This window comes from Equus quagga, chromosome 10, assembly GCF_021613505.1.
Source record: "Equus quagga isolate Etosha38 chromosome 10, UCLA_HA_Equagga_1.0, whole genome shotgun sequence".
Taxonomy (NCBI): domain Eukaryota; kingdom Metazoa; phylum Chordata; class Mammalia; order Perissodactyla; family Equidae; genus Equus; species Equus quagga.
This window is the reverse complement of record NC_060276.1, coordinates 502,016-528,542: the sequence shown is the minus strand read 5'-3', so window position 1 is coordinate 528,542 and position 26,527 is coordinate 502,016. Positions and strand designations below refer to the sequence as shown.

At 38.4% G+C, this 26,527-nt stretch overlaps 2 protein-coding genes across 3 annotated transcripts in view; both read left to right on the top strand.

Annotated features, from left to right (window-relative positions):
• BRCC3 (BRCA1/BRCA2-containing complex subunit 3) overlaps positions 1-20,724 on the top strand; it is a 91,316-nt gene extending 70,592 nt beyond the window's left edge. For both annotated transcript variants that reach the window (XM_046673782.1, XM_046673783.1), the window contains 4 exons: positions 15,332-15,463; positions 16,005-16,048; positions 18,592-18,761; positions 20,178-20,724. In XM_046673782.1, coding sequence (XP_046529738.1) covers positions 15,332-15,463; positions 16,005-16,048; positions 18,592-18,743 — 328 coding nt within the window. In that variant the 3' untranslated portion in view covers positions 18,744-18,761; positions 20,178-20,724. The remainder of the gene's footprint in view (positions 1-15,331; positions 15,464-16,004; positions 16,049-18,591; positions 18,762-20,177) is intronic.
• Positions 7,679-8,063, top strand: LOC124245952 (60S ribosomal protein L30-like). The gene has a single exon (XM_046673784.1). It carries the CDS (start codon positions 7,679-7,681, stop codon positions 8,024-8,026), a length of 348 nt encoding a protein of 115 aa, XP_046529740.1. The 3' UTR covers positions 8,027-8,063.
• Positions 20,725-26,527: the final 5,803 nt, after the last annotated feature.

Here is a 26,527-nt window from a genome sequence, read left to right as displayed (position 1 = left end):
ATACATTTTACTTGTATGTATGGTATAAACCCATAATATGTTATTATTAGTTTCACTTTAAACAGATGATTATCCTTTCAAGAAAGTTAAATAAGAAAAAAATGTCTGTATTTGCCTATGTAGTTACCATTTCCAGTGATCTTCATTTATTTGTTTCAATCTGGTATCATTCCTGAATAAAGTCCTTTAATATTTCTGGTAGTGCACTTCTTCTGGTGATATAGTCTTTTAACTTTTGTACATCTGAACAAAGTCTTTACTTCAATTCCATTTTTAGAAAGATAATTTCAATGAGTAAAGAACTCTAGGTTGACCTTTCTTTTTATTTCAGAACTATAAAGATATTTCTCCACTATCCAACAAGAAAGTGGTTATCATCTTTACCTTTGTTCCTATCTACTTAATTTGGGGTTTTTTTCTGAATTATTTTAAGATTTTCTTTTTATCATTGGTTTTAAACTATTTGATTATAGTGTGCCATGATGTAATTGTTTTTGTGTGTCCTGTGCTTGGGTTTCACTGAGTTTCTTAGACTTGTGGATTTACATTTTTCATGAAATTTAGAAAAATTTCAACCATTATTTCTACAAATTTTTTTTGTTCCACTTTCTTCTTTGGATATTCTAATTACAGATATATTTGGCTACTTAATATTGTCTCACAGTTCACTGATGCTGTGTTCATTGTTTTTCAGTCTTTTTTTCTATCTGTGATTTATTTTTTATAGTTTCTATTGCTGTCTTCACACAGCAATCTTTCCTTCTATAATGTTTAATTTTCTGTTAATTGTATCCAGTATACTTTTTAAAATAATTTTTAGTGAGATTATGATAGTTTACAATCTTGTGAAATTTCAGTTGTACATTATTGTTTGTCAGTCATGTTGTAGGTGCACCACTTCACCCTTTGTGCCCCCCCCCCCCCCCGGTAGCCACTAATCTGTTCTCTTTCTCTACATGTTTAACTTCCACATGTGAGTGGAATCATACAGAGATTGTCTTTCTCTATCTGGCTTATTTCACTTAACATAATTCCCTCAAGGTTCATCCATGTTGTGAATGGGACGGTTTTGTTCTTTTTTATGGCTGAGTAGTATTCCATTGTATATATATACCACATCTTCTTTATCCAGTCATCAGTCGATGGGCACTTAGGTTGCTTCCACATCTTGGCTATTGTAAATAATGCTGCAGTGAACATAAGGGTGCATGGGACTTTTGCAATTGCTGACTCCAAGTTCTTTGGATAGATACATGGTAGTGGGATGGCTGGGTCATATGGTATCTCTATTTTTAATTTTTTGAGAAATCTCCATACTGTTCTCCATAGTGGCTGCCCCAGTTTGCATTCCCGCCAGCAGTGTATGAGGGTTCCTTATTCTCCACAACTTCTCCAACATTTGTTACTTTTTGTTTTTGTTATTTTTGCCATTCTAACAGGTGTAAGGTGATATCTTAGTGTAGTTTTTATTTGTATTTCCCTGATGATAAGTGATGATGAACATCTTTTCATGTGTCTATTGGCTGTCTGTATATCTTCTTTGGAGAAATGTCTGTTCATGTCTGCTTCCCCTTTTTTGATTGGGCTGTTTGATTTTTTGTTGTTGAGTTGTGTGAGTTCTTTACATATTATGGAGATTAACCCTTTGTTGGATATATGACTTGCAAATATTTTTTCCCAATTAGTGAGTTGTTTTTTTGTTTCAATCCTGTTTTCCCTTGCCTTGAAGAAGCTCTTTAGTCTGATGAAGTCCCATTTGTTTATTCTTTCTATTGTTTCCCTTGTCTGAGAAGGCATGGTGTCCAAAAAGATCCTTTTAATACTGAGGTCAAAGAGTGTACTGCCTATATTTTCTTCTAGAAGCCTTATGGTTTCAGGTCTCACCTTTAGGTCTTTGACCCATTTTGAGTTTATTTTTGTGAATGGTGAGAAAGAATGGTCAATTTTCATTCTTTTACATGTGGCTTTCCAGTTTTCCCAGCACCATTTGTTGAAGAGACTTTCTTTTCTCCATTGTATGCCCTCAGCTCCTTTGTCGAAGATAAGCTGTCCATAGATGTGTGGTTGTATTTCTGGGCTTTCAATTCTGTTCCATTGATCTGTGCACCTGTTTTTGCACCAGTACCATGCTGTTTTGATTACTGTAGCTTTGTAGTATGTTTTGAAGTCAGGGATTGTGATGCCTCCAGCTTTGTTCTTTTGTTCTTTTTTCTCAGGATTCCTTTAGTAATTCAGGGTCTTTTGTTGCCCCATATGAATTTTAGGATTCTTTGTTGTATTTCCATGAAGACTGTCATTGGGATTCTGATTGGGATTGCGTAGAATCTGTAGATTGCTTTAGGTATTATGGACATTTTAACTATGTTTATTCTTCCAGTCCATGTGCATGGAATGTCTTTCCATCTCTTTATGTCGTCATCAATTTCTTTCAGGAAAGTCTTGTAGTTTTCATTGTATAGGTCTTTCACTTCCTTAGTTAAATTCACCCCAAGGTATTTTCTTCTTTTTGTTCCGATTGTGAATGGTATTGTGTTCTTGAGTTCTTTTTCTGTTAGTTCGTTATTAGAGTATAGAAATCCTACTGATTATGTGAGTTGATTTTATACCCTGCAACTTTGCTGTAGTTGTTGATTATTTCTAAAAGTTTTCCAATGGATTCTTTGAAGTTTTCTATATATAAGATCATGTCTTCTGCAAACAGTGAGAGTTTCACTTCTTCTTTCACTATTTGGATTCCTTTTATTCCTTTCTCTTGCCTAATTGCTCTGGCCAAAGCCTCCAGTACTATGTTGAATAAGAGTGGTGATAGAGGGCATCGTTGTCTCATTCCTGTTTTCAGGGGGATGGCACTCAGTTTTTGCCCATTGAGTATGATGTTGGCTGTAGGTTTGTCATATATGGCCTTTATTATGTTGAAGTAATTTCCTTCTGTCCCCATTTTGTTCAGAGTTTTTATCATAAATGGCTGTTGGATCTTGTCACATGCTTTCTCTACATCTATTGAGATGATCGTATGGTTTTTATTCCTCAATTTGTTGATGTGGTGTATCACATTGATTGATTTGCGGATGTTGAACCATCCCTGTGTCCCTGGTATGAATCCCACTTGATCATGATGTATGATCCTTTTGATGTGTTGCTGAATTCAGGTTGCCAAGATTTTGTTGAGAATTTTTGCATGTATATTCATCAGCGATATTAGGCTGTAGTCTTCCTTTTTCGTGCTGTCCTTGTCAGGTTTTGGTATCAGTGTGATGTTGGCCTCATAGAATGTATTAGGAAGTGTTCCATCCTCCTAAATTTTTTGGAATAGCTTGAAAAGTATAGGTATTAAATCCTCTCTGAAAGTTTGGTAGAATTCCCCAGGAAAGCCATCTGGTCCTGGGGTTTTATCCTTTGGGATGCTTTTGATTGCTGTTTCAGTCTTTTTCCTAGTGATTGGTCTGTTCAGATTGTCTGCTGCTTCTTGACTTAGCTTTGGGAGATTGTAAGAGTCTAAGAATTTATGCATTTCCTCTAGCTTATCCATTTTGTTGGCATATAGTTTTTCGTAGTAGTCTCTTATAATCCATTGTATTTCTGTGGAGTCTGTTATTTCTCCTCTTTCATTTCTGATTTTGTTTCTTTGAGCTTTCTCTCTTTTTTTCTTTGTAAGTCTGGCTAGGAGTTTGTCAATTTTATTTATCTTCTCAAAGAACCAGCTTTTTGTTTCATTGATCCTTTCTACTGCCTTTTTTGTTTCAATAGCATTTATTTCTGCTCTGATTTTTAGTATTTTTCTCCTTCTGCTAACTTTCGGCTTTGTTCTTCTTTCTCTAATTCAGTTAGGTGTAATTTGACATTGCTTATTTGGGGTTTTTCTTGTTTGTTAAGGTGTGCCTGTATTGCAATGAATTTCCCTCCTTTTTTTTTCTTTTTAGATTTTATGTTTTTCCTTTTTCTCCCCAAAGACCCCCGGTACATAGTTGTATATTCTTAGTTGTGGGTCCTTCTAGTTGTGGCATGTGGGACACCACCTCAGCGTGGCTCAATGAGCAGTGCCATGTCCGCACCCAGGATTCGAACCGACGAAACCCCGGGCCGCCTGCAGCAGAGCGCGCGAGCTTAACCACTTGGCCATGGGGCCGGCCCCAGTGAATTTCCCTCTTAATACAGCTTTTCCTGTGTCCCATATGAGTTGATATGGCATGTTATCATTTTCATTTTTCTCCAGATATTTTTTGATTTCTCCTTTAATTTCTTCAATGATCCATTGCTTGTTCAATAGCATATTGTTTAGTCTCCACATTTTTGTCCCTTTTTCAGCTGTTTTCTTGTAGTTAATTTCTAGATTTATAGCTTTATGGTCAGAGAAGATGCTTGTTATTATTTCAATTTTTAAAATTTTAAAATTTTTAAAAATTTATACAGGCTTGCCTTGTTTCCCAACATATGGTCTATCCTTGAGAATGTTCCTCTCCTTTTTGTTGCCCTCGGGGAGACCTACAATTCTTATGTTGCATTTCCTCATTTAGTCAGCTATTTCTTGGAGATTTTCTAAATTTCTTTTTAGTCTAAGTTCTCTCTCCTCCTCTTTCTGGAGCTATTCAACCTGTCTATCTTCTGTTATGCTGATTTGCTCCTCTATGGTATCCACATGAACATTCAGGGAATCCGTATTCTGTTTTATTTGGTCCACTGTATTTTTCATCTCTAGTATTTCTGATGGATTCTTCTTTATAATTTCAATCTCTTTTAAGAAGTAGCTCCAGACCTCGTTGAATTTTTTCTGTATATTTTCTTTTACCTCATTGAGTGTTTTGACAATAGCTATTCTGAATTCATTGTCATTTAGTTTACTTATTTCTGAGTCCTCAGGACAAAATTCTGAGTGCTTCTTTTCCCTCTGGTCTGGAGATTTGATGAATTGACGGATGCCGAAAGAAGCATGGGTCTTCCCCATTGTGATATTATTTGGTTGCAGTTATAGCCTGTCGCCCCTAGATGGGGGTCAACAGCCACGTATTCTGAGCCCTCCGTCTTCAGCCGAGATGTCACCATGCAGTGCAGGTGGGGGGGGGGGGGGGGTGCTTTCTCTTGCGCACAGACCCAGGTTTCCCAGTCAGCTCTCGCTATCTGTTCTCCTGGGATCTTGGCTTGATGAGGTCACCCCACATGAAAGCTTTTGCCCCGTTAGAGGGCTTCCCTGTAGGCTGCAAGGGCACTAGAGATTCCTGGGCGATCCCAAGGACGTGCAACCCCTCCACCGCTCCTTCCCTCACAGAGCCTCCTCAGGTAGCCACCGCAGTCTTTAGGGGAGGGAGCGAAGTTCTCTCTTACCCCCTTCTAGCTCCTCCAAGGGGAGCTCCAGCATTTCTGCCTTCCATCATTTGGCTGCCGTGGGTCTCTGAGGATTCCTGTGCTATTAGGATTTTTTTATTGGAATATTGTTGCTCCTTTTTGTTGTATGTTGGAGAGGAGAGAGTCCAGGTTGAGCTCACCCCACCATGACACTGACATCACTCTCTCCAGTATACTTTTTATCTCAGGCATTATAATTTTCATCTCTAGAAGTCTGATTTGGGTCTTTTTCTTTCTTCCTGTCTCTACTTGAGACATTCAATCTTTCCTCTAGCTTCTTGAACATATAGAATAGTGATATCTGTTTTAATATCTTTGTCTGCTAATTCCTGTCACTTAGATCTGCATCATTTCTGGATAAATTTCATTTGATTTTATCTCATTATGAGTTGGATTTTTCTGCAGCTTTCCATGCCTGCAGTTTTTGACTGGATGCAGACATTTTGAATTTTACCTATCAGGTGTTAGATATATTTATATTCCTAAAAATATTCTTGAGCTTTGTTTTGAGATGCTGTTAAGTTGCTAGGAAACAGTTTGATCCTTTTGAGTCTTGCTTTTAGGCTTTCTTAGGCAGAAACAAAGCAGTATTTAATGTATGGTTCATTTTTCCCTACTACTAAGGCAAGACCTGTTTTAGTACTCTGTTGTCTCCTGAATTATGAGATTTGCCATTCAGGCTCTTGGGAACAGGTACTGTTCCTGGCCCTGAGTACACTTTGAGGACGGTTCCCTGTAATCCATCTAGGTTGATATTTCCCTGGGCTTGGGTGGTTTCCTCACACACATACCCTGATTGGTACTCAAGTTAACACTTGAAGGGGACCGTCCAAAGATCTCTGGAGTTCTCTCTGTGTGCAGCCCTCTTTTCTACAGTCCTTGCCCTGCAAATTCAAGCCTCCTTGGCTTTCCCAGAGTCTCAGCTCTATCGTCTTAACTCAAGTTGACCATCAAGCTCTATGTGGGGTTCCCCTCCCTATGTTACAGCCAGGAAACTTTCTTCAGGTAGTAAGCTGAGACTCACCTTGCTTGTTTCTCATCTCCTAGGGATCACTGTCTTTCGCTGCCTGTTTTCCAGTGTCTTGAGAGTCATTGTTTCACTTTTTTCTTTTTTAGCCTTTTTTAGTTGTTTCAGGAAGAAGGTAAATCTGGTCCCCATCCCTCCATCTTAGCCTGTACCATGGTTCCTTTAAGAATGCTATTTAGAAACCAAGGTCTGGGTGCTAGGCATACTTACTGCTACTAGAGTGTCATTGCTTCTAGACTCTCAGTAGATAGAGCTAGGAAAAAGTTGTATGTGTGCATGTGCACACACTCCGTGTCCCCCCCCACCCCAAGCCATGAGTTCAAACCTGTAACTTCAATTCCATTCCTACACCTTAGGGTTCATTCTAGCATTCTCTCTTTGCACATTTACAGCTCTCTTCTTTGACATAGAGACAGCTTGCTCCTCCTGTCCATAATATGTTTATTTATTGCTCAATCAGAAAGTAGTTTCAGAATTGCTAACCTATATCACTGTGAAAAACAAACTGCCATAGACTGAATGTCTGTGTCTCCCCCTCCCATTCATATGTGGAATCCTAACCCCCAAAGTGATGGTATTTGTAGGTATAGCCTTTGTGAGATGATTAGGTCATGAGAGTGGAGCCCCCATAAATGGGATTACTGCCTTATAAGAAGAGACATGAGAGATGATCACTCTCTCCACCATGTGAGGGCACAGCAAGGAGGCATCTGTCTGCAAGCCAGGAAGAGGGCACTCACCAGAAACAGAATCAGCTGGCACCTTGCTCTTAGACTTCCCAGCTTCTAGAATTAAGAGAAATAATTTTCTGTTGTTTAAGACTTCTAATCTATGGTATTTTTGTTATAGCATTCTGTATTGAGTAAGGCACAAACCTACTAACTGGAGATCAAAATTTGTTTAAACTTCTTTTTGTCTTCAGCCTGAGGTTATATACTCAAAATAATGTATTCAAAAGTTACTTGGGTTTGGTCTTTTTTTCCTCCCACCACCTCCATATGGTTATATTATTTATTTGAATGACAATTAGGGTCTTTTTCCTGTTTATTTTCCATTTTAGAATTTTTTTAACCCATACTTTTTTTCTTTTTGGAGTTTATGAAATATCAACTTGGTTCCAAAAGTCAAAAGTCAGAACTATATAGTTTAGAGTTTATTTTCTGTATAGTGAAATATGGATCTATGTTTATCTTTTCAAAAGGCTATCCACCTGTCCCAAAACCATTTATTAAAAAGTTTAACCTTTCTTGGTCCTGGGCCATCTTGGCAGCTGCTCTTGGTTGGGGGCCATCCTGCACCCAAGGCAGGAAGATGGTGGCCGCAAAGAAGATGAAAAAATCAATGGAGTCAATCAACTCTAGGCTTCAACTCATTATGAAAAGTGGAAAGTACGTGCTGGGGTACCAGCAGAGCCTGAAAATGACCAGACAAGGCAAAGCGAAACTGGTCATCCTTGCAAACAACTGCCCAGCCTTGAGGAAATCTGAGATAGAGTACTATACCATGTTGGCCAAAACTGATGTCCATCACTACAGTGGCAATAATATTGAATTGAGCACAGCATGTGGAAAATACTACAGAGTATGCACACTGGCTATTATTGATCCAGGTGATTCTGATATCATTAGAAGCATGCCAGAACAGACTGGTGAAAAGTAAATCATGCATAATTTTTCTTTAATAAAACTGGCCAGGGGCTGGCCCAGTGACACAGCGATTAAGGTTGCACGTTCCAGTTTGGCGGCCTTGGGGTTCACTGGTTTGGATCCCAGGTGTGGACCTATGCACTGCTTGTCAGGCCATGCTGAGGCGGCATCCCACGTATGAAGTAGAGTAAGATGAGCACAGATGTTATCTCAGGGCCAGTCTTCCTCAGCAAAAAGACAAGGATTGGTGGCAGATATTAGTTCAGGGCTAATATTCCTCAAAAAATTTTTTAAAAACACTGGCTAGAGCTTTTTTTTTAAAAACAAAAGTTTATCTTCATCCCACTTATTTTAGATGCCACCTTTTATCATGTATGATAATTCACTATTTGCTTGAATCTATTTCTGGACTTTCTATTCTATCTTGCAATCTATCTATTCGTGTAGCAGCATCACATTATTTTAATTATAGAGACTTTATTGTACATTTGACTGTCTGCTAGGGCCAGTGCCCATTGTCAGTTTTCTTTTTCTGTGTTTCCCTGACTATTCTTACATGTTTAGTTTTCCACGTGAACTTTACTATCAGCTTGGCTAGCTCCAGCTAAAAACTTTTTGGTATCTTTATTGTGATTGTGTTAAATTTATAAATTAATCTATAATTAATCCTTTTTTTTTTGAGGAAGATCAGCCCTGAGCTAACATCTGCTGCCAATCCTCCTCTTTTTGCTGAGGAAGACTGGCCCTGAGCTAACATCTGTGCCCATCTTCCTCTACTTTCTATGTGGGACGCCTGCCACAGCATGGCTTGCCAAGCGGTGCCATGTCTGCACCCGGGATCTGACTTGGCGAACCCCTGGCCGCCAAAGCAGAATGTGCGCACTTAACCGCTGTGCCACCGGGCCGGCCCCTATAATTAATCTTTTTGATGTTGCATTATCCCTTCCAAGAACACTGGATGTCTCCATTTGCTGTAGTCTACTTTTGTGTCTTTCAAGAAAGTGTTAAGTTTTTTAGAGCTAGCAGAATTCTCACCTTCATCCCCTTGGATGTCTATGACTTAAGGAGGAATGAAGACAGAAGACAGTTTAAAGGAACTAAAAGTCCCTTTGAGGTTTCACCAGAATGCACTTTACTAATCATAAGCTTTCTTTTATTGTTAGAAAATAACCTCATGTACCTCACCTTATTTTTTTTCTTTCTGAAGAAGGATTAATAAGCTTTACTTTTGCAACTCTAGGAATATTTTGTCACCAAAAATTAAAGAACATTTAAGCTGAGTAGAAGGTGTGGAGATAGAAAAATGAGTTAGACCACTTATTCTCAAACTTATAATGTATTATAATATAATATATTTTTTTTTTTTTTTTTTTTTAAATTTTATTTTTTCCTTTTTCTCCCCAAAGCCCCCCGGTACATAGTTGTGTATTCTTCGTTGTGGGTTCTTCTAGTTGTGGCATGTGGGACGCTGCCTCAGCGTGGTCTGATGAGCAGTGCCATGTCCGCGCCCAGGATTCGAACTAACGAAACACTGGGCCGCCTGCAGCGGAGCGCGCGAACTTAACCACTCGGCCACGGGGCCAGCCCTATAATATAATATATTAACAGATTTCCTAGTATTGAATCAAGCTTGCCTTCCTGGAAAAATATCCTACTAGGTTGTCTTAATGTGGTATTGGGCTATGGTTGCTAATATTTTATTTAGTACTTTTACATCAGTAATCATAAGTGATAACATATTAAGTGAATAACTTAGGCTCATCAAATGATATCATTAAGACAGTAAAAACTAGGCCAGGGAGAGAGAGAAGATACTTGGAATAGATATAGCTGACAAAGACCTTGTATCCAGAATATATTATAATTCCTTCAAATTAATAAGAAAGTTATAGAAAAACAGGTAAGGACTTATACATGAGAGAATATTCAAAAGGCCAATAAACATTTGAAAATGTCCTCAACCTAATTAGTCACTGGGGAAATACAATTAAATCCACAATGAGATACCACTACACACTTAACGGAATGACAAAAAAATGAAAAAGTCAGAAAATACTAACTGTTAATGAAGCTGTTAAAGCCATGAAAAACCTCAAATACTGGTGGCAGGAATATGAATTTGTACAATTACTTGGGAAAACTGTGCAACATATTCTACTAAAGTGATAACCCAGAAATTCCATTCTTACATATATACCCAAAAGATATGCAAGCTATATGTGCAACAGGAAGCAGTTTTCATAATAGTTCCAAACTGGAAACAACTCAAATGCTTAACAAGAGGAAAATTGGTAAATTAATTATGGTAAATTCTGACAGTGAAATATTACCCAGCACTAAAAAAGAACCATCAGTATACATCACAACATAATATATCAGACACTATGTTGAGTGAAAAAAGTCACACACAAAACTGTATTTACTGTATTTTCCCATTTATATAAAATTCAAAACAGAATCATTAATCTGTATTGTTAGAAATCAGGGTAATGGTTACCTTTGGAATGGAGGGAGGGCGTAGCAATTGTGAGGAGCCAAAAAGAGGGCCTCTGGAAGGCTGGTAAGGTTCTATTTCTTGATATGTGTTGCAGTTTCATAGGAACATTCACTCTGAAAACTCATAGAGCTGATCTGTGTTTTGGTTGCGTGGGTATCTTGACTTTGTGAAAGTTGATTGCTCTGGACATTTATAGTGTCCTTTTCTAATTACAATTAGTGTACTTTTCTGTGTACTATACTTGAACTGAAAAGCTAAAATCAATCAACCAAACTAAATTTATGACAAAGTAGCTCTAGTATTTGTTAAAGCTCACACGTCACAACAAATGTATTAAAATACTAGTTTTGAAGTCGACAGTGAAGGGACATTCAACAATTATTTAATTGAGCACCAGGGGTACAGCAATAAAAGGGAAGCCTATGTTCAAGGATCTTACAATGTTAGTAGACAGACAAAATATTCAACTATATAAGTATTATGATAAAGGAAGTATAGGATCCCATTTAATTCCCAGAAGGAGTACTTAACTGGGGTGGTTTTGGGGGTTGAAGGGCATCAGAAAAGGATTCCTAAATTTGAGCTTAGTCTCCAAAAGTGTGTAGGCATTAGCCAGGTTGTAAAAAGAGAAAGGACACTGGGCAGAGTCAGTCATATGAGTAGGAGAGAGCAGGGCTAGATAAACAGGTGAACCATGAAGGCTTCAGGTGTGGGGCTTTTTTCTGAGGGTGTTAGAGAGCAGGACCATTTTAGAAAGGCTAGAGCACAGATACCAAATTAGAGGGAAGACTGGAACACAATGGGTGGGTGAAATGGAAACAAAAATTAAAGGGCTTTAGAAAAATAATGAAAATGAAAATACTACTATCCCAGCATATATGGGATACATTTATAGAAGAGATAAGTTGAAATTCACAGCCTTAAGCACTTTACAGCAATAAAAGTGAAAGACCAAAAATGTATTAATTAAATTCCAAATTCTAAATGCTAAGATAAGGCACAAGAAAATAACCAAAATAAACCAAATAACCAAAATAAAATATAAGGAAATAATGAAAGATAAAAGAAAATTAATGAAGTCGGGAGTAGGAACAAAACCCATCAAATTAATAAATAAAAATGATTGTTTTGGGGGAAATTAACAAAATAAACACACCACGAGTCAACATAATCATGGGGCAAAAAGGAAGAAGCACAAACATACAAAATATGAAATGGCAAGAGGGAGACAACTACTGAAATAGAGGAGATTTAAAATACCATAACAAGCTGTCTGGGAGATAGATCTCTATGTAAATAAATTTGAAAACAAGACAAAATAGATAATTTCTTAGGAAAATACAATTTACCAAAACTGACCCATTAGGAAAGAAAGCATAAACAGATCAATTCCCATAGCAGGAACAGACAAATTTACTAAGGAACAACTTCTCACCTCCCCCCAAAAATAAAAAGCCCTGTTGCTTTCAAAGTGGAATCTTCAAAGAATACATAGCCTTCAATGCTACATACATTATACCAGAGCCTAGAGATCAAAATGAAAAGACAACCCACCAAATGGGAGAAAATATTTGCAAATCATATATCTGATAAGGGGTTAATCTCCATAATATATAAGGAACTCACACAAATGAAGTACAAAAAAACAACCTAATCAAAAAGTGGGCAGAAGATATGAATGGACATTTTTCCAAAGAAGATATACAGATGGCCAATAGGCACATGAAAAGATGCTCAACATTACTAATCATCAGGGAAATGCAAATCAAAACTACACTAAGATATCACCTTATACCCATTAGAATGGCTATAATAAGCAAGACAAAAAATAAATGTTGGAGAGGTTATGGAGAAAGGGGAACCCTCATACACTGCTGGGGGGAATGCGAACTGGTGCAGCCACTATGGAAAACAGTATGGAGATTCCTCAAAAAACTAAACATAGAAATACCATATGACCCAGCTATCCCACTACTGGGTGTTTATCCAAAGAACTTGAAATCAATGATCCAAAGAGATTTATGCACCCCTATGTTCATTGCAGCATTATTCACAATAGCCAAGACATGGAAGCAACCCAAGTCCTCATTGACTGATGATTGGATAAAGAAGATGTGATATATATGTACAATGGAATACTACTCAGCCATAAAAAAAGACAGAATTGTCCTATTCACAACCTCATGGATGGACCTTGAGGGCATTATGTTAAGGAAAATAACCCAGACAGAGAAAGACAAACATTGTATGATTTCGCTGATATGTGGAATATAAACAAACTTATGGACAGAGAACAAATTAGTGGTTACCAGGGGGAAGGTGGGTGGACGGTGAGCATAAGGGGTGAAGGGGCACACTTGTATGGTGTATGACAAATATTAATGTACAACTGAAATTTCACAATGTTATAAGCTATTATGACCACAATAAAAAAAAAGAATACATTGTCCTCAATGCTTCTGCATATTTCAGTTTGCCACCTCATGTGATTGTTACAAGTCCCAGTTGCATTCCTCTTACCCCAGCAAAGTTCATCTGTGTGTGGCAGTCCCCATCCTTCACCTGCTTGTGCCTCCAGACAAGACAGATGTCCTCACGGAGGAGAGTGGCCACTGGTCTCTACTCATCTACTCATTCTTGCTCTCAAGAATGTAGTTCATTTAGACTTATCTTTGTATCCATGGCTCTCTGGGGTCTTTTCTTTCTAATTTTTTATCTGATTTTTTCTTGTTGTTATGGTAGGTGCAGTGGTCTTTGGCAACCTTCTACATCCTAACTGGTAGCAGAATTATCAAATCACGTTAATCTAGTTAGGAACTGAGATGATTCAAAGTTGGGCCTTTAGTCCCTGTAAAGGCTGGTCTGTTTTTACTGCTAGTATGTATACTATTGAGGTCCCAACCCAAATCCTGGAGACAATTTTGCCGAGTCCTCTCCCCCTTCATAGGCCCTGAACTCCGATTTTATCACCCAAGACCCATAAGCCCTTTTGGAAACTCTTTAAACTTCCCAGCCTATAAGCTTCCTCCTCTGGAATCAGCAGATGCCTTTCCAGGAAGGCTGTCCTTAAATGCCAGGCTCATCTCTCTGGATTTTCCTCCTCTCCCAGGTCTTGATCCCACAATTACTCACTGCCTTGGTAGCTCTCCAGTGACTTCCAACAGATGCTATTTTATTTGGCCCAGCTATTCTAGTTGCTCTCAACAGGAGGATTGGTCTTAACCAGCTAGTTCGTTAGCAGAAGGAGAATCTCTGTCTTAGCTTTGGATCTCTGCTTAGCTAGGTCCTGGAATTGTACTTTTGAGTAAAGTGACAGAAGCTCTAACTATTTCCATTAGGAATTTATAAAATGTGTCTTCATTCTCAGTCAACTACTGGAACCATTTATGCTCATGGTACTGATAAACTCAGTGGGAAACCCTGCTAAGTACACTAATAGCAGCAGATTAACTTCTTAAAAGTTTCTGGAAACATCAGTAATAATAGTCACTGTGTTTTATTTCAAAGGGCTGTCTGTAAACCACAAACAGCTATGGCATACTCTTCATGAATTTCTCCCTGACTACTTGGATGTGGTGAGGGAAGGCGTGCTTGTCATCCTCCGTCATTAGTTTCCCATCTAGATTGTGGTGTGGGCCCCAGACACATTCTGCTGGGTAGGAAAAAGAGAGAGGGGAGCTAGGTCTTATGCTGCTGTACCACTATGTGCCAATGAGGCCTCACAGTGCCAGGGGCCCTCAACCTGAATGTTCCACTGAACCCATTGTTAGGTGGAGTTTAGGTGTATTTAGGGTGAGAAGCAGGTAGAGGTAGATTGGTTTGCCTCAGTAACAAGCATATCTGTTTCTTCCACTATAGCATGAAAATGCAAGTATTTGTGAATTTCTTACCTATTTCCTCCGAGGGGAGAGACCAGGAAGTAGGGGGGCGGCACTGGTGAACACTGAGTTAGAACAAGTGAGCATTTATATGAGTAATCCCATCTATATAATGAATCTGATAGAGTCATTGAAGAGTCTGCGGTTCTTCTTCCCCAGGCTTTGTGATCAATGTGTTCAACCTCACTGGCAACTTCCTGACTGAAAACAGTATTAATTAGCTATTCCCCTTTTCTGGGGAGTGAGCATAAGGATCTTGAGCTCCCAAGGCTTCTGTTAAGTTTACAGAAGTGGCCTCAGATTTTCTATGAGACCAGAGAATATTGGCTCTGCAAATGTGCTTCCAATTTGCTCCCCAGATGAATTCAGTTTGAGCCCTATCCACTTTGAAGTTGAGCTACTAAATGAAATACAGGAATGTTTAATCTTTGAAGCACACTGTATCCTTAAGTTTTTATTAAAACTATAGAAAACTTCTGATTACGACAACTCAGCATTAAAAACTGACCCGCTTCTTGGTATATGTCTGAAGGAAATGACATCTGGATCTCAAAAAGATACCTGCACTCCCATGTTCATTGCAGCACTATTCACAATAGCCAAGATTTGGAAACAGCCTAAGTGTCTGTCAGTGGATGAATGGATAAAGAAAATGTGGTGCATGTATATATGCATACCATTTGCAAGAACATGGATATACCTGGAGCACATTATGCTAAGTGAAATAAGCCAGACAGAGAAAGACAAATACTGTATGACTGCACTTACTTGTAGAATCTAAAACAGTCAAACTTATAGACGCAGAGAGTGGAATAGGAGTGGTTGTGGCAGGGCCGGTACAGGGGAAGATGGGGAAGTACTGGTGAAAGGATATGAAGTGTCAATTATACCTCAATAAAGCTGGAAACAAACAATAAACTGACCTGAATTGATTGTCTTGCAGGTATGAGAGAATTGAAATCCCAATCCATATTGTGCCTCATGTAACCATTGGGAAAGTGTGCCTTGAATCAGCAGTTGAGCTGCCCAAGATCTTGTGCCAAGAGGAGCAGGATGCATATAGAAGGATCCACAGGTAGAGACCTTCCTCACTCTTCCACCTCTCGGGGCCTAGTCCCTACTCCTGTCTTCTGTCTTTTCATCTTTAGCAACTCACTCCTTTCACCTCTCTATGAGAAAACTTTATAGCAGTCTCCAATCATAATGTTTTTCACACTGTATGATAACAATCTCTTTAACATTTGTTTCTCTCCTGCTGCACTTTATATCCTTCAAGGGCAAGGACACTTTTTTTGGTTATTAAAAAAAGTAAACTACAACAGTAGTCCTGTTGCCAAGTGTTGGGTCTTGCCCAATAAATTTGTACTATGTGAAGGCTTCAGTGAGAGACAGTAATTTCAAAATTATCTCTTTGAATTATCTCCAAGTTCTGAATAAAATCACGTCCCAAAAATCATGAAAAATTTACCAATAACCAGAATTTAAATTATACATATTCATCTAATCCAGTTGGTAAAGGTCTGGGGTTGTTTCTCATTTTGTTAGACAGTCCGTGACCATTTTGTTTTCCCTTCACTCCTGCTTTGCTACTCACCTAAACTGTTTTATCCCTTTAGCCTCACACATCTGGACTCAGTGACCAAGATCCATAATGGCTCAGGTAAGGTTTTTTCTTCTTGAGTATAGGCAGTGATTCCTGAAATAGGCAGCTGACAGAAGCAAATGTAGTTTAAGTGATTGAAGTGACGGGTACAAGGTTATCCTCAAGTTTTCTTTCCTCAGAGCTTTGCCATTCGTTAATCTTGCTCCCCACCTTTCTATTGAAGCCTATGGACTCCTGAATACTGTAAATGCTACCTAGAGTGAGGGAGGAGAGAGGGCTCTGATTTGTTGTGTTTGCCAGTTTCCATGGTATAATACCCCTACCATGGCTGATTTCAAACAACTAACATGGCTTCAACCAGCTTGAAATTTAGCAAGTTTTCTGAATTTAAAAAGTAGGTTAATAACTCAAAAATGGACAAATCAGTAGAACTGAATAGAGCCCAGAAATAGGCCCAGGTATATAGAAGAATTTATATTTAAGAACGATGTTACTTCAAATAAAGAAAAAGGATGGATTATTCACTAAATAGTGTAGGGACAGTTAATTGTTAGTTTATTCATTCAAGAAACATTGGAGTGCCTACTCTCAGCTAGGCACTATTCTAGGCACTGGGGTACATTGCTCAAGAAAAGAGAGAGTCTTAACCTTCATGGACTTATATTCTTCTATCTCTATTTGGGGAAAAAATAGATTCCTACCTAACACCCTACACAAAAAATAAATTCCAAGTGTATTTATACTTTTACTATTAAATATGGTACAACCACTTTGGAAAAGAGGTTGGCAATTACAATTATCAAATGTCCCACCAGTTCCTCTCCTAGGCATATACCCTGAAGAGTTGAAAACAAGGGTTAAAAAAACAACTTGTACAGAAATGTTCATAGCAATATTATTCACAAGATCCAAAAGGTGTAACCACCCAAGTGTCTGTCAGTCAGTGAATGGACAAAGTGTGAGCCATCCATACAACGAAGTGCTGCTCAGCAACAAAAAGAACAAACAACTGATACATGAACAACCTGGATGAATCTCAAGAGCATTATGCCAAGCGAAAGAAGCATCACAGAAAATGCTCCATACTCTATAGTTCCATTTATATGAAATTCAAGAATAGTCAAGCCTAATCTATGGTGACAGTGAGCAGATCAGTAGCTGCTGGCACCAGAGGTGAAGGGGCATTGACTGCAAAGGGAACTGCAGAGGGGCCTGTGGGCTGCTGCACGTGTTCTGTTTCTTGACTAAGGGTGGTTCCAAGGGGTATGCATTTGTTAAAACTCATTGAACCGGACATTTAAAATGGGGTCATTTTATTGTCTGCAAATTATACCTCTATAAAGCTTATTTTAAAAGGAAAAAAAGTACAGAAGGAAAATATGAAAGGATATTTTTCAACCTCTAGGGAGGTGATCGCCTAAGTATAATCTGAAACCCTGAATTTACAAAAGACAAGACTGACTAAATAAGAATTAAAGACTTTTATAGACCCCTACAGAAAAATCAAATTGTTCATAATAATCTCTAAAGGAAGTATGGATTAAGATAAAGTTATCAGTGTTTCATCTTTTCTTTTGGCAAAGATGAAATTGAGATAATTAGATGAGGATGTGGAGGAAGTGAACACTCCCATATACTGTTCCTGGAGCTAAAATTAATTGCAATCTTTATAATAGCAAAAAATTGGATGTCACTGAAATGCCCATCAATAGAGAACTTATTAAATTGGTACATCCATTCAGATGAATATTGTTTAGCTCTTAAGAAGGCAAGCTAGATCTTTACTGACACAGAAAGATGTCTATGGCATATTGTTATGTGGAGAAAAAGTAACATCCAAAATCATACAGGTTTTATTCAAAAGTATACATATACCAGCACACACGTACACACATATACATATACATATATCTTGGAAGATATACCACACAGTATAACAGTGGTCGTTTTCAGTAAGTTAGGTATTATGAGAGAGAAAAAGATATTTCTCTTAGGTAGAATTTGTTTAAAAACAGTGCCATAGAATCTTTGTCTCATCATGAAGCTGAACATTCATAGTAAGGCATGAAAGATGATAACTCTTTACTCTTCATCTCTCTGGTTTTTCCTCATTTTAAAAAAAGGAGCTCTCAGGTGGGTTGAATTAACGTATTTATTTCTTCAATGTATATAACGTTTGATAAGCAGTTTTCCTACTGGCCTGGACTTAGTGGAAAACTCAATTGCAGAAGACAGAGTTCTAGTTCCCTAGGAGGTTATGGTCATTCACAGTGTGGAAAGGTCTGAGCGCTGGGGAAAGAAACCCTTCTGTAGCTCTTAGCCCATTTCCCTAAGGTAGTAAGGAGCTGGTCATCTTCTCCTCTCTGCATAGCCAGGCTTCCCTCAGGCTTATGGATCCAGGGATGTTCAGGATGGCCTCAGGATAGGTATCTTCTGTGCTCTGCTCTTCTGTCTTTCCCCTGGCTAGCCGTACAAAATCATCTGCTAGTCCTACTTATTGCACTTGTTCTACTTCTTCCTCCAACCCCTTCTTTTGGTACTCACAATTGGAGGGCTGTTGGTGGTGCAGTGTTATCTCATCTGTGTTTTTCCTCTTCAAGTGTTTACCAAGAATCTGTGCAGTCAGATGTCAGCAGTCAGTGGGCCTCTCCTACAGTGGTTGGAGGACAGACTGGAGCAAAACCAACAGCATTTGCAGGAGCTGCAACAGGAAAAGGAAGAGCTTATGCAAGAACTTTCTTCTCTAGAATAAAGCAGGAGACAAAATGGGGTAAAAAACTTTTTTTTCAACTTGTGTATCATGGTCTGGAAATTCACACACCTCATGTGTAGGCAGACTCTTTGTAGGAGCAGCTCATTTTATATCCCAATGGATGAGTTTTATGCATGCAATAAACACAAGATGTCTTCTTAAGTTTCATTAGGACTTAATGAACCCTCCTACCTATAACTGGCCTACAAAGAGCATATGCACAATGATTTAAGTAGAATGTGAAAGGTTTGTTTTAAAAGGCTATGGAAGGTACATTGGTAAGGACATCCTGTAATAAAATGTCCTGGGAGAAAATTTTAAATGTTTATTTTTCCCTTATTTAACTTGGATGTCTTTATTTTCATTTTCAGATACACTCACTCCCTAGAATAAGCTAAGGGAAGGAGAGTATTTCATATTTCAATTTTGTAGTTATGATGCTTATGTTGGACAAGTAAATAAGTACAGAAGAGGTAGTGGAAGGAAGTGAAGGTGACTTGTCAGCACTCCACCTCTACTCTTTGCTCTCATTGAGAGGCATATGTCTTATGTCTTCCTTCTTGATCTCTAAAATATGTATTCTGAGGGGCCGGCTCCGTGGCGTAGTGGTTAAGTTCAGTGCAGTCCACTTCAGCGGCCTGGGTTTGTGGGTTTGGATCCTGGGTGCAGACCTATGCCACTCGTCAGCCATGCTGCGGTGGCAACCCACACATAAAGAGGAAGAAGATTGGTACAGATGTTAGCTCAGGGCTTATCTTCCTCAGTAAAAAATAAATAAATAAATAAATAGTAATAAAATATGTATTCTGAGATACTTATCAAAGGTTGAATCTGTGTGGGTGCCCTTTCTAACCAAATACACGAGTTCTAGCATGTTTGACTCTGAACCAAATTCCCATTGAACAGATCCTATTTACCTAGGAACTTCCATTATAATATAAATGTATTTTTCCAGAAACATTTAGAACTTAGGATGTAGAAAAAATCATGCTTTAAAAAGTTCTGTTGCATTATTCTCACCTTGTATAACGACAGATGATAAGTATGTCTTCAGAAAAGAGTCAAGCCTATTGCATATGGGAAATTAAAGTGGGAATTGGAGGAGGTGGAAAGAAAAAAAAGAGAGCCTGATCCCAACAATGGAGACAAACGGCCGGTTTTTGTTTTAGTATTTAGTTTAGTTTCTTTTTGTTTCTCCCTAGATTATTGTTTGTCAAATTTCAAAGTGTAGTCCAGAACCACCTGCACCAGAATCACTTGGAGATTAAATTTCATCTCTGGGATGGTACCCAGAAATCTTCATGAACTCTCCATCTGATTCTGAGGCATACTAAAGTTTGAAAACCATTACCCTAGGGCATATGGAGTATAAATGCTGTATTTTCCATAATTTCCCACAGCCACAGTTCTTCACTATTCTTTCTTTCCCTATAGGAAAGATGAAAATATCCAGGTATAAAATTAATTAAGCTAAATCAATTTTGAAGAAGAAAAAGTTGGAGGATTCACCTTACCTGACTTCAAGGTTTACTATAAAGCTACATAATCAAGATGGTATGGTATACGCACAACTGATTTTGACAAAGGTGCAAAAGCAATTCAGTGAAGGAGGGATAGTCTTTTCAACAAATGATGCTGGAGCAATTGAACACCCATAGGCAAAAAAATGAACTTTGACCTAAACTGCATCCTTCATACAAAAATTAACTCAAAATGTATCATGTACTTAGATGTAAGACATAAAACTGTAGAACTTTTAGAAAAAAAATTATAGAAAAATCTTCAGGATCTTGAGCTAGGCAACAAGTTTTTGGCCTTCACACCAAAAGCACAATCCTAAAAGGAAGAAGTTGATATACTGGACTTCATCAAAATGAAAAACTTGCTTTGCAAAATATTTAAGAGGAGGAAGTTATTGAGAGAAATTATTTGCAAACCATATATCTGATCAATCTAGAATATATAAAGTCAACAGTAAAAAACAAACAATCCGATTAGAAAATGAGCAAAAGACATGAATAGACATTTCATTAAAGAGGATAAATGGATGGCAAGTAAGCACATGAAAAAATATTGAACTTCATCAGTCATCAGGGAATGCAAATTAAAACCACAATGAATTATGGCTACATACTTATCAATAAGAACAGCTAAAGAAAAAATAGTGAAAATACCAGATGCTGTTGAGCATACAGACCAGATCTCTCATACTTTGCTGATAGGAATGCAAAATTTTACAGCCACTCTAGAAAAGAGTTTGGAAATTTCCAATAAAGTTACACATACACATACCATACAACCCAGCAGTTGCAATCCTGGCCATTCGTCCCAGAGAGATGAAGACCTATATTGGCACAAAAACTTGTGCACACTATAGCCACAAACTGGAAACAACCCAGATGTCCTGCCATTGAATGGGTGGTTAAACCAACCATCCATACCATGGAATACTACTCTGCCATGAAAAGGAACAGACTGTCAATACACATAACTTGGTTGGACCTCAAGGGTATTATAATGAATGAAAAAAAGCCAATTTCAAAAGGTCACATACTGTATTATTGCATTTATATAACATTCTTGAAATGAAAAAATTATAGAAATCAAGAACAGATTAATGGTTGCCAGGGATAGGGACTGGAGGCAGTGTGGGATATGTGTGACTATAAAAGGCTAACAGAAGGAGTTCCTTTGTGCTCATGGAACAGTTCTGTATCTTGATTGTGGTGTTGGTTACATGAATCTCTGTGCTGAAACTCCTTAGACCTGCACACACCCATAAATGAATGCATGTAAAATCTGGTGAAATTAATAAGGTCTGTAGTGTCAACCATTGTCAGTATGTTGGTTTTGAAGTTGTGCTATAGTTAAGTAAGATGTTACCACTGGGAGAAACTGGGTGAAAGGTACATGGGACTACTCCCTGTACTATTTTTGCAACTTCCTGTAAGTCTATAATTATTGCAAAATAAAAAGTTATAAGTATTGAATAGGGAACCAAGATGTATGGTACTTATTTTACGAAATAAGAATTATAAAAGGAAAATCTGAGGGGAATAAAATGATTTCAATATTTTTATCAGCTATCGTTGAACACACGTCCCTTTCCCTTTTTGGGCTTCATTTTCTTTATTTATAAGTTTAGAGTAGGTGACCACTAAGGTTCCTTTAGCTTAGTGTTCAGTCTTTAAAAGTGTTGAGTATCACAAGGAACAGTGATGTGAACAAGATGTATCTTTACTTTCCTACTTGCACCAATCTGGCTTACCTTTACACAAAACATTGCATTCCACACACAACCCTGTATACCCTTCTGGTCAGCAGATTCTCTATTTTAAATCACAGCCAAGACTGATGGGAACAATATACACTTACTTTCTCTCTCTGTTTTCTCATCTCCTATTCATTTAACTCATTGCATTCTGACCTCTGCCCCCATCACTCCATTCAAACCACTCCTGCTAAAGACACCAATGACCTCCACATAGCAAAAGTCAATAGATGCTTTTCCTGTCCTTAATGATTCTCTCAGTCTTGACACAGTTAGCCACTCTTCTTTGAAATCTACCACTTTCGACTTCTGCTATTCTGTTCTTTTCTAGGTTTTCTCTGCTCTTGCTGTTACTTCTCAAATTCATTCATAGGCTTCTCCATCTTTATTCACCTATATGCAGCTGACAGACAAATCTGTGTCTCCGTCCAGACCTCTCCCTGAACTCTAGATCTACATTTCTACCTGCCTACTACACATTTCCACTTGGCTGTCTTAATGGCATATCAAACTTGATACATCTAAATCTGAACTCCTGGTTTTCAATCTAAACTATATTCCCTTCCAGTGTTTCTTACCTCAGTGAATGGAGCATCTATTTACACAAACCAGAAACTGAACAGACATCTTTAACATCTCTCTTCATCACAATCTAAACTTTTTACATTGATGGAGTCATGGCCATTTGATTAATGTAAGAATTTGAAAGTGATACCCCAGTAGCTATGAGCACATCTGGCACCCAGATATTGGTTCTCAAATACTATCCTTCACTAAAGGTAACCAGGGCTCCCTAGGGAGAAATGGCTGGTTCCAGGGCTGGGGCAGAGAAAGTACGAGATAAGCCCAAACCATCTTTTTGATCATAAAGTAAGGAAATGGTTCCAGCCTGAATGGGTTCCCATTGGCCAAATCTGGACAATTTGTGCATCAGATTAATGAGAGTAAAGCATTATATAAGTTATTATAAGAATCTTGAGTCTGCACTGATAAAAATAAATAGTTGGGAGGACAAAGAAAGCTCTTTAAGAAGAAAGCCAACTAATAAATGTAGAAGGAAGGATAAAATTAGAAAGTCACACTTGGGTAATCATCATAGTAGTGACTGACTCAGGTATGACTCATCAATGGATGCTAAGGCAGGTTCACGGGTGGAAGTTTAACTGTTAAGGACATGAAAAATAGGGAAATGCCAAGAGGTGTCCCCAGACTTAAAGAGATTTAGGACATGAAAACTAAGTGCAACATGCATTCCTTATTGGATTCTGGGCCAGAAAGGAAAAAGAAATTCTTAGGACAGTTGCAATATTTGAATGGTCTCTTTGGATTGAATTGTAGTGTTGTATTACCTGATTAAGAGGGAGATGTGTACAGGGTAACAGCTCTATCACAGTGATCTGGTGCCCATGTGGTATCTACATATGCCACCTAAGCAAGGCCTGAAGTACAGTTAATCTGAGTCTTGTCAGAACAGCTTGAGATCCCCCCTGTTACATGAGAGGATGGAGGCCTGTAAAGAACTGCTCTGAGGCCATCTGCCACCCACCTCCCTACCTCCTCTGGGAGGCTGTCATGAGACAGTTTTTTATTGCCTGTGGGTTCTGATACCCAGGACATATCTATACCCTCTCAGGTGTAGTCTGTATAGATACATATTATAAAACTGCTTAGGTGCAGTCTAACAGGGGCTCCTCAGCAATGGGGTGTCTTGCAGTTCACATTGCAGTCATCCAGCCTCTTTCATTTCGGTTACATCCATTTTGGTGTGTGGGACAAGGACCACAGGGAGCTGGTACCTTTGGTTTCTCTTCCCTTTGCTGACTATGTAAGTAGTAAACTGAATCTAAAAAGGGCTTGTGTAGCTTAACCAGCCAAATCTGTCAGTCTTAGTCTGTGCTTGACAAATTTGGTGCCCCACATGGGGCTGGCAAAGTTAAAATGTTCTTTTAAAAGGCAAACACGGCCAGTTTAGGGGATAAGATAGACTCCCCAGGATCTGGTGGTACAGCTGTCACCTAAGTGTTGGGTGGGAGCAGGGAGAGTAAGGGTCCTCCCACTGTCCTATGTGATCAGTGGCTGTGTGGTCTGAGAGGATATAAAAGGACTCCCTGGGATCCAATAGCATATGCTACCTGTTGAGATACATTTGGAAGTTAAGCAGCGGGAAGACCTAAATGTAAGAACTAAAACTATAAAAACCCTAGAAGAAAACATAGCAGTGAATCTTCAGAACCTTGGTTTTGGCAATTGTTTCTTAGATATGACACCAAAAGCACAAGCAACAAAGAAAAAATAGATAAATTGGACTTCATGAAAATTAAAAATTTTGTGCATCAAAGGACATTATCAGAAAGTGAAAAGACAATTCAGAGAGTGGGAGAAAATATTTGCAAATCATATAAAGAAGGATCTAGTATCCAGAATATATGAAGAACTTTGACAACTCACACAAAAATTTTTTTAATGGGCAAAAGATATGAATAGACATTTCTCCATGGAAGATATAAAAGTTGTCAATAAGCACATGAAAAGATGCTTCACATCCTTAGACATCAGGGAAATGCAAATCAAAATCATGAGATACCAGTTCACACCCACTAGAATAAAAAAAGTATGATAGTTACAAGGGTTGGCAAGCATGTGGAGAAATTGGAACACTTGTACACTGCTGGTGGGACTGTAAAATTCCAAATTGGGTGCAGCCAATTTGGACAGTAGTTTGGTGGTTACTCCAAAAGTTAAACATAAAATATTACAAGACCCAGCAACTCCACTCCTAGGTATATATCTCAAGAATTGAAAACAAGTATTCAAACAAAAAGTTATATACGAATGTTCATAACGTAATATAATGTAATAGCCAAAAGGTGGAAACAACCCAAATGTCCGTAAACTGTAATAGATAAACAAAATGTGGTATATCTGTACAATGGAATATTAGTTAGTCATAAAAAGGAATGAATTACTGATGCTTCCTGCAACATGGATGAACCTTGAAAACACGATGCTAAGTGAAAGAAGGCAGACACAAAAGGACACATATTGTATGATTTCTTTTATACGTAATGTTCAGAATAGGCAAATCCATAGAGATGCAAAGTAGATTAGTGGTTGCCAGAGGCTGGAGGGAGTGGGGATAGAGGGATGATAACAAAAAGGTATTGGGTTTCTTTTCGATGTGATAAAAATATTCTAAAGTTGACTGTAGTGATGGTTGCACAACTCTGTGACTATACTAAAAACCATTGAATTGTACATTTTGGGTAAATTTGGGTGAATTATATTCTATGTAACTTATGTCTCAATAAAGCTGTTTATAAAAATGAAAAAAGAAGAATCTTCCCTGCACCTCCAGCTGACCCTGCAGGCTGGTCTCTTCCTCTCTGCCCTGTACTCGCTCAGTTCCTAGCTGAGTAGATAGGATGTAGCATCTCTTTTTGTAAAAACAGAAACAAAAAGACTCCTCTCAGATTTTGGACAAAAGAGTTTTACCTTGTAAGGCTTGGGCCAGTTAATTTTATGTCTTGTAAAAATGTGTAATTGATGTTGACATATGTTACATATTTAACTGTACATGTTCATAATGTGTTAGAAATGTTCTCTGATGTCCAGAGTTTTCACTGCATAAATAATGTCTTGGTTGTTGACAAGTTGAAACTCTCAGTCTCAATGGCCATGGCTGCCCACCAGGTGGAGTGACTTATAAGTCCCAACAAAATTCAGATGCCTGCTTGCCAAGGAATATTTTTTGAAACAATGGGGTAAATGTATAGTGCTTAGTCTCTGTCAGTCAAAGAAAAACAGCTGTCCTTTACAAGGTGAAGAACTCTATGTTCCTGATTTAAAAAAAAAAAAAAAAAAGCTGTAACTCCTGCCAAAAATTGGCCCATTTCTTTTATGGTAAAGGAGGCTGCATCAGACTTTTGACCCCCTCTTGGGACTATTCATGGTGCCTCACTGCCATTAAGACCTTTTTAGGTTACAGTGTTGCTATTTCAGTGCAGTCAGCTGACTATGCTTACTCTACTGAAGTCCTTGAAGCTAATTTGTATGCTGTTTTATTTGATGGACATTCTTCATACCCACATGCTTATGGCTGATATTGCTGAGTGTTCTGTGGCACTAAATGTGTTGAGAATGTTTAATACTTCAGGTTGTCAGGGATGTGCCCAATGGGAGAATACCACAATGAGAACAGAGATGGTGGGATGAGTACACGGCTGGGAGCCCACCCGGCTCCCCAGCCCAGCTGTGTGGTAGAGGGAAGTAGTATTGGATGCTACAAGAGAAGTGGGGTATCACTATCCTGAGGAAGCAGCTAATAGAAACAGGATGAAGTATATACAGCCTGACCTTTACCCCACCCCCTTCTCTTTCCCTGAGGCCTTTGGTCCACACGTTCTTGAGGATGCCTGGGCCTGGTTCAAAGATGGATCAGCTCACTTAAGGCCAGACTAGGCCTCCTAACCCCTCTCAACCCCATGATTAGATATTTTATTTAGATGGTAGGTAC